Source organism: Artemia sp. Qi Xiang Cuo, chromosome 10 (genome assembly GCF_049724085.1).
Source record: "Artemia sp. Qi Xiang Cuo chromosome 10, ASM4972408v1, whole genome shotgun sequence".
In the NCBI taxonomy this organism is placed as follows: Eukaryota; Metazoa; Arthropoda; class Branchiopoda; order Anostraca; family Artemiidae; genus Artemia; species Artemia sp. Qi Xiang Cuo.
Window position 1 is genome coordinate 29,785,148 of NC_142803.1, and position 17,740 is coordinate 29,802,887.

Here is a 17,740-nt window from a genome sequence, read left to right on the forward strand (position 1 = left end):
GTCCTCCTCAAAAATCTCATTTTTTATACAAAATGGCTATCTCAAAATGTTGATTGGATGTGTTTCGGGAAATGGTGGGTGTGGAAGGGGTGTTAGTCGCCTTCCAATCACTTTCGACTATTAAAAAGGGCACAAGCCACTCCAATTACCGATTTTTTTAGCCCTTTTCGAAGTTTCTACGACAATTTCTTCGATACGAAGTGCCCTGCTCTAAAGGAAAAAATAATAAATAATACATTGTGCCTACATCGTTCTTATATACCTCCAGGGTATAACTTAAATTCCTTGCCCTAAGGGTTGTGGGGGAGTGTCCTCCTCAAAAATATACTTTCTATCTGGAAATCAACTACGCTGACCAAAATTGCTATCTCAAAATTTTGATTGGATGTGTTTGGGGGATGATGGGCGTGGGGGGCTAGTTGCCCTCCAATCACTTTCGACTATTAAAAAGGGCACTAGCCACTCCAATTTCCAATCGATTGAGCCCTTTTCGAAGTTTCTAAGACAACTCCTTCGTTACGAAATGCCCTAGTATGGAAAAACCAAAAACCTAAAACAAAAAAATAAATAATACATTGTGCCAACATCGTTCTTTACTTAGGCAGCGCTATTGCGCTGCCTATGATAAGGGGTTATTGCCCAAGACAAAAGAGTGCGAAAATGGACACACCATGACTTTATACGTGTATGAGAAGCATATTGGACAATATTGGAGGTGTTGTGTACGTTCTCATACGTCATACGTTCTTATCATTTCTACGTTTGTTGATAATGTTATTAAAAAAAATGTGGTAAGTGCCAGTTAAGTATGATGTAATTATTAGTTGAAAATAAAAGTCATCTCATCTCATCTGGGCCCATAATTGTAACTTGTAATTCTTATTATTTTGTTCATATACCATTATAACCGGGTTTCTGTCTCTCCCGTTTGACTGTAGTATTTCCCGTTTGACATTCCAAATACAGTATATAGCGGTGCCCGCATAATGCACCAGTACCAACAATTCTTACTTCATAATACGCGAAATAATTGAAGCTAACAGATTTTGCATGCAGACCCGCTATACTTCCCCCCCCCCTAATGTGCAAATATATAGCCCAAATTATGTAAGTACAATACATTCTGTTATCCGTCACTTGTCTTTGTGCTACGAAACTGGATTTCTCAGATCTTACATTCAGATTAAAATTCTTTAGTGTGTTCTGAATAATTAATAAGTACCAGTGGAACAATAATAACAATTCAAGGTCTAAAAAAAATTAAAGAAATGTGAGCACCACATGTTTTCCAAAATACTTTCTTTAAGAAATTTTAATACGAAAAAATTATTCCTCGAAAAACTCACGAAATGACGACAGCACATTTTCAGCTGCAGCTACAATAATGCTGCCAAATTCTTGAATCTGACAAACAAAATTGAAGACTACTGCCCGAAACGGTATTTGATATGGCTAAAAAAAAAAAAAAAAAAAAAAAAAAAAAAAAAAAAAAAAAAATGTTGTTTTTTATCAGATTATCAGATGCACGACAAAATTTTAAAGTCATTTTACAATATTAAATCAAATTTATTTATATTTATGTAAATATAGAATAATCTCAGTAGTTCTTGTATGTCTTCAAATTTCTACTCTTTCGAATGCCTTTAAGAAATCCTATCTTGATGTAACATTAAAATATATACCAAATATTATATTGTATATATTGAAATATGGTATATAGGCTATATGTCACTTTTTAATTGGTCTCGGTACATTGTAGCAGAGTACCCCACTAAAATCTCAAGATTTCCACTACTTTTCGAGCCCTTTTTTTCCCGAACAAATATCCTATTTCGGTGGTTTTCAATGCTGGTCACCCCCGAAATATCTTCCCTTAAATAATTTTCTAGAGGCCCATGTACTTTAGAGGCCCATACAAATATATCAGATACATGCTTTATTACATGTTATTGTCGATGGCTATTAATTAATAGTTAAAAAGCTGGGCTAGGTTGGCCGTTGGAGAGATTCGTCAAAACAGCAAAAGGCAGGCAATTTTATACGACAATTTATACAATTATACAGCTCATAGACAAGGATCAAGCGAATCCTGGTTGGGGAATCCTGGTTTTGTTTGTCTTCCTTTTACATAATATAATTGGATCCCCGAGCTCAGATAAAAGGCCTAATATGCCACTAACCTTTCACTTAGCCACACTTCTAATTAACTTATGCTTTATAAACAATCATTTAAAGAAATTAATGATTGTTTGATGGAGTGGCCTGGTGGGGACAGCTTTATCAGTATTAGCAACTTAGCCCATTCAATAAAATCTTAAAAACATTTTTGTCAAAGACTACTAAAATCAAATTAAAACCTGATAGCGCTAATTTACCACGCTTAGGTGCTGAGTTAATACAATCTATGATATGATGGACAGCGCGTGTAGCAGAATGGTATTTCTTGAATCCGAATGTGGTTCTGCGTGAAATCCATTTAGGTTCAGGTGATTCTTCCACGGATAATCTTTTCAAATAATTTTTAAAATAAAGGTTGGAAAACATAAAGGTCGGTCTGCAGTTTAAAGACTCAGTTTCCAAACCTCCTTTATGTAAAGGGTACCTTGTCTTCTTTAAATCGTTAAGGGAACATACCCTTTTTTAATGATAAGTTTATCAAATAAACAAGACAAGGGAATAAATACACCATCACTTATTTAAATGATTGCAGATTAAGACCATCAATCTCAAATGAATTCAACATAATCAATCTTATTATATGTTTTGTCTCCTCTAGATTAGTTTCATTAACGTTCATCGTCGCTTCTAAACCACATTTAGGCTTACAGATCTGAGCAATTTTATTACTTTCATAAAAATCTGGAATATTCTCACTTCCAACGACTACACAATCATTGACTTTCAGGCTAGTCTTTATATGTCTTACAATAATATTCTTGAATGCAACCTCTTCGAAGGTGATAACTTTCATTCCAAGCTTTTTGAAATTCAGTGAAGACTTTTTCTGACTCTGATTTCAAATAAATCCTGCGCAACTCATTTCTGTTCTGAAGTAGTTGAAGAAGCTCTTGGGAGACCCATGGCCTTATTCGTATTGATCTCTTCAGTTTGACAGTCTTCACGCTATAGGCTACATGTTGAATAGAATATCTTTGAGAAATGGCCTGCGTTACCGTCAATAACCTATGTTAAGTATGCCTAGTCAAACTATTTTAAGTTGACCTCTCCCCAGTATTCTTGTTGTCCTCAAGTTATTTATTCAAATTGTGTTTTGTTTTTCAAAGGTGGAAAAACCGCAAGGCTTGGGTGATGACACATCTGTCAACGCCATATGTCTCCTATGCTATGATTCCTTGACTGGTAATTCAACAGGACATGTTTGCTCCGGACAAGGTCTGTTTGGAAAATATACCAACTATCAAACTTGTCACATTTCATCAGAAGGTATTGTTTTGTTTCTATAAACCTTTTTCTCTTTGTTTACTGTTTTTGTGTGTGTTTTTTTGTATCTGTGCGTATTCTTTTTTCCTGCATACCTTCAGTAATTTACAGGCCGGCACCCAGGCTAAAGGGGCTATAATCCCCCCTCAAGAAAAAATTACATTACGTTTTTAATTCTTATATAATCTGCTCGGTTTTATCATTCATTCCTTAGTCCCTATTCAAAACTTGCATTCAAAGAGTTAAAATAAACTTAAACTAATGCCTTGAAATACAGTTTTTTCTAAGGAATTTTTAAAGTTTTCCGTTGTTTGGCCCAGGGACTCCCGGTCAACCCCCCCTATAATTATTTTCTGTGTGCACCACTGGTAATGTATCAAAAGGCGGCATCTCTATTAACGGAAATTGTACAGTGGATCTTTTTTTCTTGAAGATTTTCTTGTCTAGATGACTTTTTAACTTATGGTAGAATTTTAGTTTTAAAAGACTGATACACAAATTTGAACATAGAATCTGATTGTTGGGCTAAGTTTGTTTACCATTAAATGAACCTTACCTTTTGACTGCTAACTGACGTGTTTTTTTTATATTTACCACTTTTAGTCTTTTGTTTCTTGTTTAGCTATTCCAGGCTTATTATTTTCTTGGGTTTTCAAGATTTGGGACTGAAAATCTCCGATTAAGGGTTTGAGCACATTGACTTTTACAAAATTCTGAAAAAGACCACACTGCTTCCTGACAAATGAACTATGTTCGGAGATTAAGTAAAAAAAAAAGAAAAACGTTCTAATTGAAATAATTGAAACATGCGAAGTAGTCTTAAATCTCAAAGGTTTGCATACAAAGATTTGGCAATGGGAGCCGGAGACGGAGCATACGCGCCACTGACCCAAAGCTTTAGGGATTTTTGACAATAGTGATTCTAAGAATATATCGTTTATTTTGATCCGATGCCACTTTTAACAAGTTTCAAGTTCATTTCCAAAACTCCCGAAAAATTGTCTAATAATTCATTTTTAAGACTAAATATAACCTAGATAATAGTGACCGTTCCTCGTCAACATCAAATCAGGGATCCTTTTCATTAAACAATTTCTTTCAAAGCAAGTTTTTTAATGTTCGTTTCTGTAGGCTATGGTTTTCTTTTTACTAGGCTACAGCTATTGACGTTATTGTGAATCTTAAAAAGCCTTGTCACTTTTTAGACATGTAGTTCACTTAACTGGCACGTGACCATAAAGCTTATAAAAGGACGCTGTTGGAAGACTACATGGAAAACTTATTTAATAGGTTCAACATCAAACTGAACCAATTCAAAGTTTCCATCATTTAAAAGCTGCTAGCACCAAGTATAGCTGAAACTTCTTTTTTCTCTGTCCAATGTTCAATCGAATCAGATTTAATGAAATGAAAAAATTACCAAACAAAGCTCCATGGCCTCCTTTATCATCCCTGCAAGGTTCCATGGCCTCGTAACCCAACAGTGAACGAGGAACAAGTCCAGCATCTACTTTCGCTTCGTTGATGCTTTAAAAAAAATTGGATTTGAACCTAGCTTCTTATGGCCGATTCCAGGACCTTTGTAGCCAATAAATGTCTCTAATCAATAAATAGACAGAACACCATAAAGGAAAAAGAACAGAACATTCATCAAAGCCCAGGTGATTTATTACTAATAAAATCACTCTGAATTTGAAATTTGATTTTTTCTTCTTGAAAGTGGTAGACAAGTTGAAGTTTTCGGTTATCTATGCCTTTAGAAAAAGTTCGTGGTAGTCTAAGAAATAGGAGGCATTCTGCATAAAGACTAACAGAACACGTGTTTGCTGCTGATGATGATGATGATGATGGCATTATGGGAAAAGAGCATTGCCATCAGACTGGGAAACGAAGGAAGGTACGGAAACCATATTCGCAGTTAATGAAAACAGAAGTACATTATTCTTTTTATGTCAATGTAAGCGTTCTTGCTTGTAGACTGTCTCCTCAAAACTAGAATACCAACACTAATTTTACTCTGAATTCAGCGTTTATGTTCTTTTTCGATTGGAACTTACAGTAACCATCTGCTTCTAAAAAAAATCACTAAAAAAGCAGAAAATCACTAATTTTTATAAATCATGGCAAGAAAAAAATACTATAAATACTGATAAATCACTAGGGATGGCAACCATTACAACTATTACTGCTACTAACAACTCGCTGGAGCACCGAGTCACCTGAGGCCAACACAGCTGCGCACACCCCTCCTCCATCCCAAAAGTGCTCTAAAATCAAGTTGTGTTTTAATTACCGGTAGTTTTGTTTCCATAGTAAGATTTCTTGCTTTATCATAAACTTGAAATGTGGCCCCAGAAAAGAAGGAAAAGTTGACGTCTGTATACATGGCCGATATGAGACATGGGATAGAATAAAAAAAACAGTAAAGATTCCTCAGGATCGAACAAGGATAAATACGTCTGCTATGCCTCAATTATTTGCGCAAAAAAATGCGCAATAGTGGTCGGAGTTGGATGTGGAAGATACACACTGCCGACCGAAAGGGTCAAAGATAGAACTTTGAACATGTGTACCCGTTGATTAATGAGGTTCAAAGAAAATATGTAGGCACAGATGGACAAAGGGAGATGAGGGGGAGAACACATTTTGGGCTCAGTCACCAAAGGGGAATTAAAAACAGAAGGTGTGCATTGTTGAACAAGACCAAACGGGGCCTGGAGACAGAGTTCACGCACAGTTGACCAAAAGGGGTTGGATATGGAGCATTTGACCTCTTTGCTAATAGGGACTAGAAATGGAGTGTACCTGCCATTGGCGTACGAGGCTTGGAGATTTATCTAACACGGGGTAGGGGAAAATACCTTGTATAGGCCTAATTTCAAGAAGGTGTAACATATTCATCTTTCTATTAAGTGTATTTGTGAAGCCACTCATGTGTATGGACCGTTTGCGTCCAAAAATCAAAGACCAGACCATTATTGATCAAATAATGATCAAAGATCAGATAAAGTTGCCCCTGTTCTTGTGCAGTTTCAATCTAAAGAGATAGCCCGTCATGTTTTTAAAGCGAAAAAAAAGCTTAGTGGCACAGGGCTATTTGTAGCCGAGAATCTAACAAAACGAAAGCGTGATCTTCTGAGCGGTTCGAGAGATAAGTATGGAAATCGTAGTGTCTGGTCCGATCAAGGCCGCATTTTTGTGCGTGAAACTGATACTGCCCCGATCCGGCGTATCTGGTCGACTGGAGATCTTATATAGTGCGTGTTCTTTTGTATTTTATATTTTTATTTCTTTTTATTTATTTTTTTTATGTTTATTACTTTGTTTTTTCTGTTCTTCTTTTTTTTTTTTCTGTGATCGGAGGGGTTTTCCACGGTAACACGACATGCAAAAATATGAATAAAAATTATTCCAGCTCCCGACTGGAACTTCTACAGAGTAAACCGTTTCGCATTGAGAATCTTCTTTCGGTACCTATAGCCAGTGATCTAACTGGCCATGTTTTTGGTCCGCTTCGCCAAAGTAAATACCTGTATTCAGCTGCTAGTGATTTTGATATTCGTAGTATGTCAGGGCTTAAAGTGGCTCAGTGGAACTGTCATGTATCTTCTAAATATGATGTTAATAATTTTCTTGAAATGTTTAATGGTAATATTGATATTCTTGGGATTTGTGAATATTTTTTTACTCAGGAGAATTTTCTCTCGTCACATTTTTTTCCGGGGTATCAAATTGTTCGCAAATCAAGGACAGTAATGAGGGGAGGAGGTTTGGCGTTTCTTGTGAAGAATGCTATTAATTTCACAGTTCTGAATGATTTTTGTTATTGGAATGAAGGTAAGCTGGAAATATTATCTATTGAAGCCCAGATTGATAAAAGAAAGATTTTGATATCTTCGGTTTATCGGCCGCCTAGTGCTACTCCGGATGATTTTGTTGGGGATTTTGAGCAGTTTGTGACTAATGAGCTTCGAAGAAATTGCGAGTGTGTTTTTATTGGTGATTTCAACTTCGATCTGCTGAAACTGACCGGCCCTAATTTAGATTTTTTGAACTTGATGCTTTGTCATGGCTACTACCCAACTGTTACTATTCTGACAAGGATTACAGAACATTCGGCAACTTTAATTGATAATATATTTGTTTCGTCTGACCTCATTGCGCAATGCCATTCAGACGTGTCAGTTATTCTAGGTTCGGATCATCTCCCATCAGTTTGTACGATCAGATCAATCTCGAAGCCTAAAATAGCCAAAGAGAAATATCTCTCACGGGAGATGAAGGCCGAGAATCTGAAGAAGTTCAAGGATGAAGTGAGTGTGCTGTCTTGGCAAGAAGTGACGGATATTAATGGTGATCCATCTCGAGCATTTGATAAATTTATGAATATTCTTGGTCCAATCTATGATAGGAGCTGTCCTGTTCTTCAGATCCAGAAAAGAAAGAGAACCCCCCGTAAGCCATGGATTACCGATGAAATTACTGACCTAATGTAAGTGAGGGATGACCTGTTTAAGGCATACCTGAATTGTGAGTCTGATAGTAGTTGGGAAGCATTTCGGAAGGTTCGTAATAAAGTAAATTCCCTTCGCAGAACTGCAATGAAACAGTTTTATTCTGATAAGTTTGAACAACACAAAGGTGATATGCAAGGTATGTGGCAAACTATAAAGAATGTGCTCGTTACTGGCAAATCTTCAGCTTTCCCAGAAAAAGTGGAAATTAACGGTCATAGTGTCGATAATGAGAAGGATATTACAAATGAATTTTGCAAATATTTCTCTAGAATTGGTAGTGATATTTCTAGCGAGGCAGGAAAGAATAGTGACCAGTTTTCGGAACAGGAATTTCTTGACAACCGAGGCGAATCCCAGTCCTTTAGTTTTGTTGAGTGTAATCTGAATGACGTAAGTAAGGCTGTCAAGTCGATAAAGTCAAACTCTGCTGGAATGGATGGTCTTAACCTTTAGGCGTTTAAAGTTTTAAGTGCTTACCTCCTACCCGTTCTCCTATAACTAGTAAACCTAGCAATGAGAAAAAGTGACTTTCCACGTGCGTTAAGACAAGCTAAAGTGAGTGTACTTCACAAAGAAGGTGACAAGAATGAGTTGTCAAACTGTAGACCTGTGTCAATTTTACCTTTAGTTACTAAGATTTTTGAAAAAGTTATGTATTCCCAAGTTTATTCTTATTTAGATTCTGTTGGATTTGTTCGTGATAAGTCAATTCGGTTTCAGGAAGCTTCACTTAACGTTGCACGCAATACATGATCTATTAGATAATTTGAATAATGGATATGAAAAAAATTTAATTCCTTTAACTGTATTTATTGATTTGAAGAAAGCATTCGATACAGTTAATTTAATATACTTTTGAAGCGGTTAAAAAGTGTTGGAATTAAAAATAGTGCTCTAAGTTGGTTTGAATCTTATCTTTTCGGTCGGTCTATAAGTGTTGTGCACAAAGATATTGTCAGTGAATTGATGCCTGTTACTTGTGGTTTGCCGCAGGGTTCCGTTCTGGGACCTCTCCTGTTCCTAGTTTACGTAGATACATTGCGGTATTATATAAGTGAAGGTGTTGTTACTTCATTTGCTGATGATACAGCTATAACTGTTTTTGCAAAGTCTGTTCAAGAAGCTGTTGAAAAAGTAAACCATGCACTTCAGTGTCTCTGCGTATTTGTGAGTGTGAATTGCCTCGCTGCTAATGCAATGAAAACCAGTTACATGATTTTTAGCAGAACTGGGACTCTTTCCCCACTGGATTCGGTAGTTATATATGCCTCTGAGGTTATTCAACAAGTATATGACCTCCGTTACTTGGGTTTTCATATCGACTGCAATCTCAGCTGGAAAAAACACAGTGAGATAGTATCAGCTAAAGCTGCCAGAGGACTCGGGATACTGAGGAAACTGAAGCATACCTTTCCTCTGTCAACCCTCAAGCTCATTTACAGCGCTATTGTAGACCCTTATATTGGGCACGGAGGCTCGGTATGGGCCAGTAATTTCATCGGCAACTATAAAACGATACAAATTGTTCAGAATAAAGCAATCAGAGTACTCGGAGAGATGTGCTATTGTGAAAGCACTGCTCAATCTTACAAAAAATTTGGCATTCTGAATGTTGGGCAGCAGCGTGATTATCAGTTATCAGTGTTTGTCTATCAGTGTCTGAATATGTTATCTCCTGAGTACTTTTGGAATGTATTTTCCTGCAATTTTCTCTACCATGGATATTCTAGACGAAATGTTGACCATTTGGTCAGTGAGATCCAACATTCAACAAGGTCAAGCTTTGCTTTACGGAACGTAGGTGTTTCGGTATAGAATGGTCTCCCGGATAGTATTAGAGCGGCCGATAACTTAGTTTCATTTAAGAAAAAGTTTAAGAATTTTTTTGTTGAAAAAGTAGGATCATTTTTGGAGATTGGGGGGAGGAAGAGGGGAAGGGGGAGGATGGTTAGAGTTTGACAGTGTAAATTGTTTTCTTGATTTTTTTTTTCCTTACTTTTTTTTTGAAAAAATAAGAATTTATATTATTATTGTTTTTATTTATTTTTGATTAAAGGGCGGTTATAAGATACAGCCACCAACAGGATTTTTTTTTAATCTTAATGTGGTTGTCTAGTTATTTCTGATGTTTGTTGTATGTTTTTTTTTGGTAAAGTAAAAATGTCTATGTCTATGTCTATGTCTACCCTTGAGATCTCATGAGTAATGTGTACTCTGGAGGTATTCTTGGACCTTTGAGGACCAAAAGACCATTTTGAATAAAATAGCTACTTTGTTTCTTTTAATGCGATCCCATGTGGAGCTGCGGGTTGCCTAAAATTCACAGTGTTTGGCTGCCTCCTCATCTTTTTCAGCCCTTTGACTGGACATTAATAATTTTTGTGATTGAACAATCCCTACCCTTAGTTTCTACGAGCATCTATATTACATTATCAGGCCAAAAAAAATCACACATTGGAGATTCATCACTATTTACTTAGCCAAGCCTATTTTGCTAACTTCGAAACGTGAAACTAGAAACTTTTTAAACGTGCCAATTAGCAGTGGCAATTATAAAAAAACACGTGAAAGCACGAGTTTCTGAAAAAATTGCAAAATTAGCTTATGAAAAACTTTGACCTCTTATAGTCAATTGTCACATTTTAGAAAGTGCAATATTTGTACTTCTGAAAGTGCTAGCTCTTCCTGAAATCGGAGTCACACTTATCCATTCAAACAGAATCACATTTACCTATCCTCCCAATAATTTATCCTAGCCTTAATTTCATGTTCGGGCTATGTTCAGCTTTCAAGCGCATTTTCTATCATTGATGATCCATGAATAATTAAGGCGATTTCCATGAAACATGAGAAGATGGAGGCTTAGAATAGCAGTTTTCCTGGCTCTATAGTGAGCCTTAAAAGATATACCAAGATATAGTAATGAATGAAAGTTACTTGGCGACAGACTATTTTTTATATTGGCTATTTTTAGAGATTAAAAAAGTAAAACATATCAAATTGCATATTAACTTGTATCTCTTTATTCCATTATTGTTATTATTTATTTATTACCCGTCAAAAAAAGGTACAAAAGACGGAGTATCACTAAAAAAGAAAAAACACAAAAAAAAAAGAAAAAAAAACACATCGAACAAATTACAAAGACAAGAAACAAAAGCTCAATTATACACTGCACCGTAGGTACGTGACATATATTACTTTTAAACTCTCAAATACTAAACAAACGTTAGCATTGTGAGTATCGTTGCATCTTTCCAAAATTGGTAAAAAATGAAACCAAGCACATAATCACGGAACTAAAAATATACAATAGAAAATCATATTCACTGGTCTAGATATTACAAGAAACTGCAAAGCAATTCAACGACACTTTCGTCCGCTGGTCTTGAACTCAGATAAAAGAGACTATATCATCATTCAATATAAAATTGGAAGAATTAAAATGTTAACGCAATTACAGCTGAATTAATTAAATAAGCAACCACCGATAAGATTATAAACTCCCACTTCCTAGATTTGAAGCAGGAAAGGCTTTCCCCATTTTTAATTAAGTCTTAAGTCTATTTATGTGTAACCAGTCTACAACAAAAGGAACACAGACGGAGTATAAACGAAAGAAAAAAGAAAGGACGAGGCACTAGGGCGAACAAAATTAAATGGACAGCGATTCACTGCCGTAGCAAACGGTACCAAGGTTGGGAAGAAACTTTCTCGTTGTACCGCATAATTTGTTCAATTATAGCTGCTGTCGGGTCCGCAATTTTAAAATTTTTAACAAGGTGCAAATTTCTTTTCCACGACGGGAGCCGCAGCAAGAACTTCGCATACTTGAAAAACGTGGATCTGAGCTTTCTTTTCTCTGGCTCGGGAAAAATTCTCCGAAATGGACTTGGATACAGGAAATGGGGAAGGGATACTGCGTTATAAAGTCGAGCCAGAAATAGACGGTTAAAACGGATTTCAGATGAAACTACTCTACTGTAAGCAAAAGCCAGGCGTTTACGGAGATGATCAATAAGAAGGGAGTGGGTAGTTTTAGATCTTTTCCAATTGGTAAACCAAAGTAAATACTTTTCGGGAAAGAGGCTACAGACAACTCTCCCAGCCTCACCGACGAGACCTCTTCTTGGCGCGAGTTGAACAGAAGAATCAAGGCCAATGCGACTGTAATTTGATTGTAGTGTGGAGAAGGTGGTACCTGCGACTGTGCGGCTGGGGCTCAGAATGTCATCGGCGTTGTCTATCATTGTAACTTCTATGCCACGAGCTATGCATTTTGTCTCGATAGTAGACTGTGCCTCAATAATAAAGTTATACAATACACTAATACAGTAAGACACAAGGAGATTTTTTATTAAAGGCACAAGGAGATGGACTGATCCTTGTCGAGCACCCTTTGTTACTGGGACTACAGGACTCCCTCGGTAGGACAGCATCATGTCTGGTGTATATTCAGTGAGGGCTCGACCATGGTCAGGAAGTAGGAGTTCAGCCTGTAGGTGGTCGTACATGTCTTTAATGGGTAGTAGGATGTCCTTCTGTACACCTCTCTTTCCCATATCCAGAATGAGTTGGTCATGGAGAAGTGATTCGTAGGCATTTCGGAGGTCATGTAGACCTATAACAATGGACTCCTTCGATTCATCAGCGTCAATCAAGACTGAAGCAAAAACAGAAATGGCGGGGCCGCAACCAAAACCCTTCTGGAAACCAATTTGGGAAGGTAGTCCAGCATTTTTCCTGGATTTCATCAATGACCAAAAGTTCGAAGACTTTGCAAAGCGTTGGTGCCACTGTGATCGGTCTGAACGAAGGACATTCCAAATTACTTTTGCCTTTCTTCGGGACTGGTCTAAGCGACCCAGTACTGAATGCCGATGGTACGAGTCAAGTGGTGAAGATCATCTGAAAGAGAAGGGTTAGGTGTCCCATGAAAGTCGGGCTGCAATGGCTAAGGTGAAGGGTGGATACGCGGTCAATGCCAGCCGACTTCTTCCTTTTCAACCGTCGGATCGTGGATACCACCTGTGATTGGGTAACTAGGAAATCTGTATCTGGAATTGATGAGAGGAGGGGTGAAAGCTTTTCTTGAGCAGAAATGTAAAGATCCTGTTTTGGGGCTGGAAACTCATCAAGGTAATAGTCTATCCATGTTAAAGATGGGATATCTGACTGCTGACGGGACCTGCTGACTCCTTCTTATCAAAAGTTTTTCATAACATATTAGGATTTTTAATTACTTTTTCAGAAAGCTCAGATTTCAACTGCGCGCGGTGACGAGCAAGTTCCTTCCCAAACCTACGCTTAGATGCAACTCTGATCTCTTTAACTACTCCTGAGCGTGATCTACCACATTCTTTCCATATCCCGTGCCAGAAGATAGCTCGGTCGCATGCTAATTATAACAAAGGGTTAGAAGACCCACCCTTTTCTTGAGTTCCTTGTTTGACACGAGACTTGGGCACTCCCTGAGATTCGGCAAACAGAAGAGCATGGGTTAGTTCGGTGTAATAAATATTAAGACGTAGCCGCACATCTCTTTCATCACGATGAGAGAATTTTATAAGTAGGTCAAACATTGCAAAAATTCCATTCTAGAATTTAAACCGACTTCATGTTATAAGCAAAATTGAACTACGAAATTTACAGAATCTGGCCCTATTCCTTTTCTATTATAATGAGCATAGCAGAGTTAAAATTCGTACTTCGGTGCTTGACATGGCATCCCTCCAAATAATCAATTTAATTTTATTAAAAAAAAAAAAAAAATCCAAACTTCAAGTAAAAGATTTGCAAGGTCCCAAGAATAGAATTCTCCCTTAAATGTTAGGGTTTGCCAGGGAAAAAAGTTTCAATACTGCTCCTGAGCACAGCCAGAAAATACTCTGCGGCCGTCAATGGGTGTGCATCTAGCTATCACAATTGCCTGTAGGGGGGCTGGGGCAGCACCATTTATTTAAAAAAAGAAGAAGATAAAACATGAATGATATTCATTGTAAAAGTTTTATCGTATTTATCTAAAATTAATTGTATGTAATTGTTTTGTTTCCAAATCACGAAGATTCAATAAACTTGATAAAGAATTTAGCTAACCACATATGATTGCCCCCGAGTAGGGTGGGAAGAATTTGTAAGAAAGAATTTAAAGATAACAAGGACTCCATGGGAGGGGGCAAAAAGTAAAGCTTTGAATATATCAGGGCGGAGAGGAGCGTACACAGCTGTGTTGATCACAGGCAGCTAGCTGCTGCAGCTAGTTAGTAGTGCTAGTAGCATACGACTATATGCTGATTTTAAACCCATTTAATGAATGGACCCAAATATAATAAGAAAATTTTGTTTCTATATCAAGCTTAAGATTATACATTATGTATATGCCGAATGTAATTTTATTTATGTGTGTATGTTTGCTTTTTTGTGTGCGTATTTTTACCTTTTTATTTTTTTTTTTTTTTTTTTTTTTTTTTGCAGTGCCCATCATACTGACAAAATGATGGGAAAGGCTAAGCAAAACAAAATAAATAAATAATAAAGGAGTAGAACAAATAAAGAATGTCTTCTTCGACTAGTTCTAGTAGAAAATTATTGTAAACCACGGTTTTTTTATTATTATTATTGTAGTATATTCCTTGCTTTTTCCCAAAATAATCCAAACAACACTGATCAGTCTCGTTTTTTTTGCCAGTTCTTATCTATGTTTCTTATATCATTTGGTGTTAATAGTCACTTTAGATTTTTCATTAGATCATGCTACAATTCAGTTTTATTTCAGGGCCAGTCGAGACTTTCTTGGTAAATTTCATCTTACGAGTTGAGCCAGCACGTGGTGTTTTTGAGGATGATACAGGCGTAAACAATATCAAATTTGGCTGTCATCATCTGAATGACATCACTGGCCAGTCGTCAAATAGCACTGCCAAGGAAATAGAAGGAGAAGGCAACAACTATGGCAGATATGGTGACTTTAGTGCAACTTGTCCAAACGGATCCGCAATTTGTGGACTTCAGACCAGAGTTGAGAAATTCAGAGGGCCGTTCCGTGATGACGCCGGCTTAACAGATGTGGATTTTTCGTGCTGCAAGTTTTAATTACATTTCATTTTCTCGTAACCATCGTTTGCTGTTCATATTTATAATTTTTATGGAAATTCATTTTTAATATACTTATTCTATAGTTAAACTATATTTCAATACTAATAGATTTCACACAGCTAGATTCTCACAGAAAAAAATGTTTCGTTTCACGAGATGCTGGACAAAACGATCTGACAAAATATGCATTTTTATGTCATTGATGAGTCTTTAGCAAAAACATATTTTTTAAAGAACCGAAGATCAGGGGCTAGTTTTTTCTTTTATGAATATTGCCTTCGTGCCGGAAGATATTTCGTGTTGAAGATATTTCATTCTACGCCATTGAAACCAAAAAGCTGGTAAACATTATTTTACGCTTCCAATTTTTTAAAATTTTGGGTAGTTGATCTATCTGACACAACGTTTCTCCATCCAGGGATGGGCTTGAATCAAGGTGCTTTGAAGACAAAGGTACCTGATGGCTCTCGACAGATATATCTTAACCATAAGAGATGGTGCTGATGAATGATGGTGGAGAGGTTATATTACTATCTTTATTCTTGTCTTATAGTTACGTAAGGCCAGTCAAACACTGCAGCCTCTATAGCATAATCACATTTAAAATATGAAAAAAAAAAAAAAATGGAGACCAATTTTTATGAAGCATGAAAATTGTGTGGAAAAACTGCTTAAAATCGGGCATTTAGTATCAGATAAGTGATAAGCGCTGTACCTACTCCTAGAATTTTTTAAAGTTCAATTCGGGAACCACAGCCTAAAAAAATTGATTGTTTACTCGCACTTACTGTGGTATATACTGTGGTATATTTTATGCAGTGATTTGGCTATTGTTGCTGCCATAAGGGCACTCCCACCTAAACATATAACCGACGCAAAGATAAACCCTTGAATCAAGGAGGCACACTTGTGCCTCTATAAAGAGGCGACCCACCACAATGTTAAGCGATTTCAGGTCCTAGAGGTCGCAGAGAGACGTCGGTAATCGCATTTTGTAGCCCAAGCTCAAACTAAGAAACTTGCAAAATTTCATCCTCCTCCGACTTTATCTTCATGGGGTAAACTGGGCCGGAAGTTTGGACCCTTCCACGACAGCCCCCCTTTAACGTTGTCCGATTGGTCTGAAATTTAGAAGTTGAGCTTTCCTAGGGCCCGGGAGCTTATCCTCGAAATTTCAGCTCAATCCGATCACTCCTTCCCTGTTTTCAAAAAACCAAATATAGCCACTTAAAATTCATCATTTCTTTTTTTTTCTTAGCCACGCCTACAGGCCACAGTTGGCAACGGATCCGGTTGAATGAGGACTCATTCGAAGCGGAATTCGACCTGTTAGGGCCTTTTGATATTTTCAGACCGAAAAAATTATCCCCCGAATTTACATTTACGAAAAACCTCGTTTTCCTATATTAGCCCATGTTAATTTTTCCCACCACAGCCCCCCTTTAACGTTGTCTGATTTAGAGTTTATTGTTTAAAAAAAGAGTTGTGAGAAAGTCAAACTTTAGCGTAAAGAGCGAGGCGTTGAGGAGGGCACAGCCCCTTTCATATACGGAATAATTTCTGTTCGTTTTAAAATTTAATGTCGCTCCTTACTTTCAGTTTAATTTTTTTTTATTTTTATTTAAAGGCTGCGAAAGCGGCGGGTTTGGGGGCGGCAGCCCCCCAACTGTGCATCCTAATCCCTGTACGTTTTAAGGTTCGACCTTGTAACTCAGCCTCTTTAACTCTTTAGAAAACGTAGTTTTTTTCAAATAATTACGAAAAGGAACAAGTCACCATGATAGAATGACAGAAAAAATTTTCCGACTGCTGATAATATTTCAAAAAAAAACTGCTTCAAAAAACTTTTCCCCCATATCCATCCTCTTTTCAGGACTTTCTTGTGAAGGTAGGTTTTCTTGCAAAGTATTTTGCTTCTGCTTTTAGAAGCAGTTTTCTCGCCTCACCTGACGCCTTATTTTCAGATGTTACGTGGGAGTTTGTTTCAGGGGTGTCCTGAGGCTCATTTCATTGAGGGGGGGGGGGTGATTTCTTTTATTCTACCGAATTGCTACCTGATTTTTTTGCCGAATTTTCTGCAGAAGTCAAGAATTTTGCGAAATTTCGGCCGATTTTGCAAAATTTCTGCCGAAATTATCGCCTTCGGCGAAAATTTTACCGAATACCAAAAACTTTGGGGGGGGGGGCACTCCCCACCTCCACCCCCCCCTTGGGACGCCCCTGGTTTGTTAACCTGTTAGCTCCTTAGGCTTACGGTGACTGCAATTGCAAAGTCACACCGATGATCCCTGGAACAAGTGACATCGTTGACGACATCAAGATTTGAGTCCCTGTGCCTAAGGATATAGGATTGCAATTTCTTGCTATGACTTCGAGATTATGAATTTTCGCTAGAAACTATATATATATATATATATATATATATATATATATATATATATATATATATATATATATATATATATATATATATATATATATATATATATATATATATATATATATATTTGTTTTAATTGGTGTAAAATGATCCCGTTGTTCCATGCTGATTCTGAATATATGATGCTTATTAGTTTTCGACCCACTAATGGGAGATCCTTAGCATTAGAAAATATTGGCATTAAAATGGGGATTCACCTACAAATCTTTCTTGTGTAAATTTCTTTTGAGCGGTAGGCTTAAACGAA

At 37.0% G+C, this 17,740-nt stretch overlaps 1 protein-coding gene across 1 annotated transcript in view; it reads left to right on the top strand.

Annotated features, from left to right (window-relative positions):
• LOC148947644 (vitelline membrane outer layer protein 1 homolog) overlaps nucleotides 1-15,138 on the top strand; it is a 40,893-nt gene extending 25,755 nt beyond the window's left edge. The window contains exons 3-4 of the mRNA XM_089095341.1: nucleotides 3,285-3,444; nucleotides 14,734-15,138. Of these exons, the coding sequence (XP_088951467.1) occupies nucleotides 3,285-3,444; nucleotides 14,734-15,050 (477 nt within the window). The 3' untranslated portion in view covers nucleotides 15,051-15,138. The remainder of the gene's footprint in view (nucleotides 1-3,284; nucleotides 3,445-14,733) is intronic.
• Nucleotides 15,139-17,740: the final 2,602 nt, after the last annotated feature.